The sequence below is a fragment of the Sphaeroforma arctica genome (genome assembly GCF_001186125.1).
Source record: "Sphaeroforma arctica JP610 unplaced genomic scaffold supercont1.217, whole genome shotgun sequence".
NCBI classification, from domain to species: domain Eukaryota; class Ichthyosporea; order Ichthyophonida; genus Sphaeroforma; species Sphaeroforma arctica.
Window position 1 is genome coordinate 39,929 of NW_014040341.1, and position 2,003 is coordinate 41,931.

Here is a 2,003-nt window from a genome sequence, read left to right on the forward strand (position 1 = left end):
GAGAGAGAGTAGTTAGTGTTATATATATATATATATATATAGTGGGGCGGGGGGGGTTGTGTGTTTGTGTGTGTGTGCGTCTGTGTGTGTGAGAGAGAGTGATGCGTGTGTGTGATGTGTTTGTGACATGTGCGTGAGTGCTGATACATACTCACAACTATATAGTCGTGAGTGTGATTATGTATTAAAGAACATCAATAAATATCAAGATGTACACATCTGACAAATGAGATACATTCTTAAACAATCGTTTGATATGCAATACATCCAGCACTTTCCTCAAGGACAATAATCTTCATACCTCATAGTGACCAGTGCCGGCCACAACTTTCGTCGCATCACTTCCTGGCACAAAACTTATGTCCCTAATCCACACAGGCACTTGCAGATCCGTCATATCATTCGGCAAATTCTTAGCCTTAAATATAGCTTGTTCCTTATTTATATTATATATCTTCAAATTATTATCCTTTCCCCCGGTTGCATATATATTAGTATTCTCGTTCGATACACGCACACATCCTAGGTTCTCCTCAAATGCCCGCTCGTATACAACCTTACTATCGTCCCAGTTTATGTACTGCACACAGCCCTTTGTATCGCTCTCTTTGCATGCTATCATAACTCTGCACTTGCTCGTATCATCACTATCTCCGTCTAACACGCTCATACCCACCATCTCCCCAGGAGGTGCTGTAAACGTCTTTAAAATTTCTCCATCCTCGTGTGAATGTACGTTCACTTTCCCTGCGTGTTTTAACCCGCAAAGTATATTTTCGCTTCTAATTACATCAGTGGAACCAGGGCCAAATGACATGAACGCAATCTCGTTGTCGCGTGCTAGTGTGAGGTATCTGCTTTCGATCTTCTTTTCCTCCACACTCACACCCTTGAGCTGCCCCGTCTCGTCTCCTATCCACAACTTCATGGTGATGTGTATGTGTATGTGATGAACCAGAATCTGCTACGAATAAATGCACTTATCCACACGAAGCACCTCTAGGCCCTTGCTATCGACGTATATATTTGCCTCTCTGGATAATACTTCCAATCCCTACTACTGTAAGTGATGGTTACTGTACAGTGTAAATATAAAATGAGGTCCTCGGTAAAGTATAAAGTACCGCCAAGACGCCAGCCAATCCAAGGTCTCGTACAGAGGTCATGTGTTGGCGACTATTATCAACCCTTTTTCTTGAAAACACGAATGATGAATGCCACAGACTTGCTTCACTTCATCTCTTTTGGCGCGCTTTTTACATACATCTTCTCATATCAAATAACTATCGTGCTCCTCGATGGAATCTGCTTGTTATGTAAATAGTATTTAAGTCCACACGACACCACGAGAGCTGTAGAAGTACTTAAATGCAACATACACAGGCGTGTATCAAACAGACACACCCACACACTTTAATACAACTTAAGCTTACGCGCCAGAGAACACATGCACAGACACGTGTAGCGCAAGACTGACATGCTTACCACCAAGACAAGCGATACAGCTGAAGATATGGATATCATATCAAACAATGGGGACTCTGGAGAAGAGGATGTAGTACTTGACAATGCTGCGCCTGTCAAGAAACGCAAGAAACTCATACGTCTGAGACAGATAGATGACAGCGATGCATCCGATAGTGATGGTGGTGGTGGTAAACATAATGATATAAAAAATAATGAGATTAGTAGTAATAATGAGCATTTAGTAAGTGAAATTGATATACAGGACAAGGAGAGTGTGGGAGTTCCCAGGGAGTCGCCAGCACTGAAGCCATCTGAGAAAAACGTAACGCCGAATGATGAGGTGAAAAGTTCCAAAGACGTCGCGAGTAAGGTGTGAAGATGTTAGTATGTGTGCTGTTGAATAATGTCTACAAACAGTCAATGATTGTGACATATATATATGTGTGTGTGTGTGTGTGTGTGTGTGTGTGTGTNTNTNTNTGTNTGTGTGTGTGTAGTNTGTNTGTNTATTATTATGTATAGTTATATATTATAGT

At 41.5% G+C, this 2,003-nt stretch overlaps 2 protein-coding genes across 2 annotated transcripts in view; one reads left to right on the top strand and one right to left on the bottom strand.

The window, feature by feature from the left end:
* The window catches only part of SARC_04031 (hypothetical protein), a gene marked incomplete at both ends in the record, with an annotated part of 8,295 nt that extends 7,367 nt beyond the window's left edge, over positions 1-928 (bottom strand). Inside the window, one exon of the mRNA XM_014302153.1 lies at positions 302-928. Within this exon, the coding sequence (XP_014157628.1) occupies positions 302-928 (627 nt within the window). The remainder of the gene's footprint in view (positions 1-301) is intronic.
* Positions 929-1,338: 410 nt separating this feature from the next.
* The window catches only part of SARC_04032 (hypothetical protein), a gene marked incomplete at its 3' end in the record, with an annotated part of 4,153 nt that continues 3,488 nt past the window's right edge, over positions 1,339-2,003 (top strand). The window contains exon 1 of the mRNA XM_014302154.1: positions 1,339-1,837. Within this exon, the coding sequence (XP_014157629.1) occupies positions 1,478-1,837 (360 nt within the window). The 5' untranslated portion in view covers positions 1,339-1,477. The remainder of the gene's footprint in view (positions 1,838-2,003) is intronic.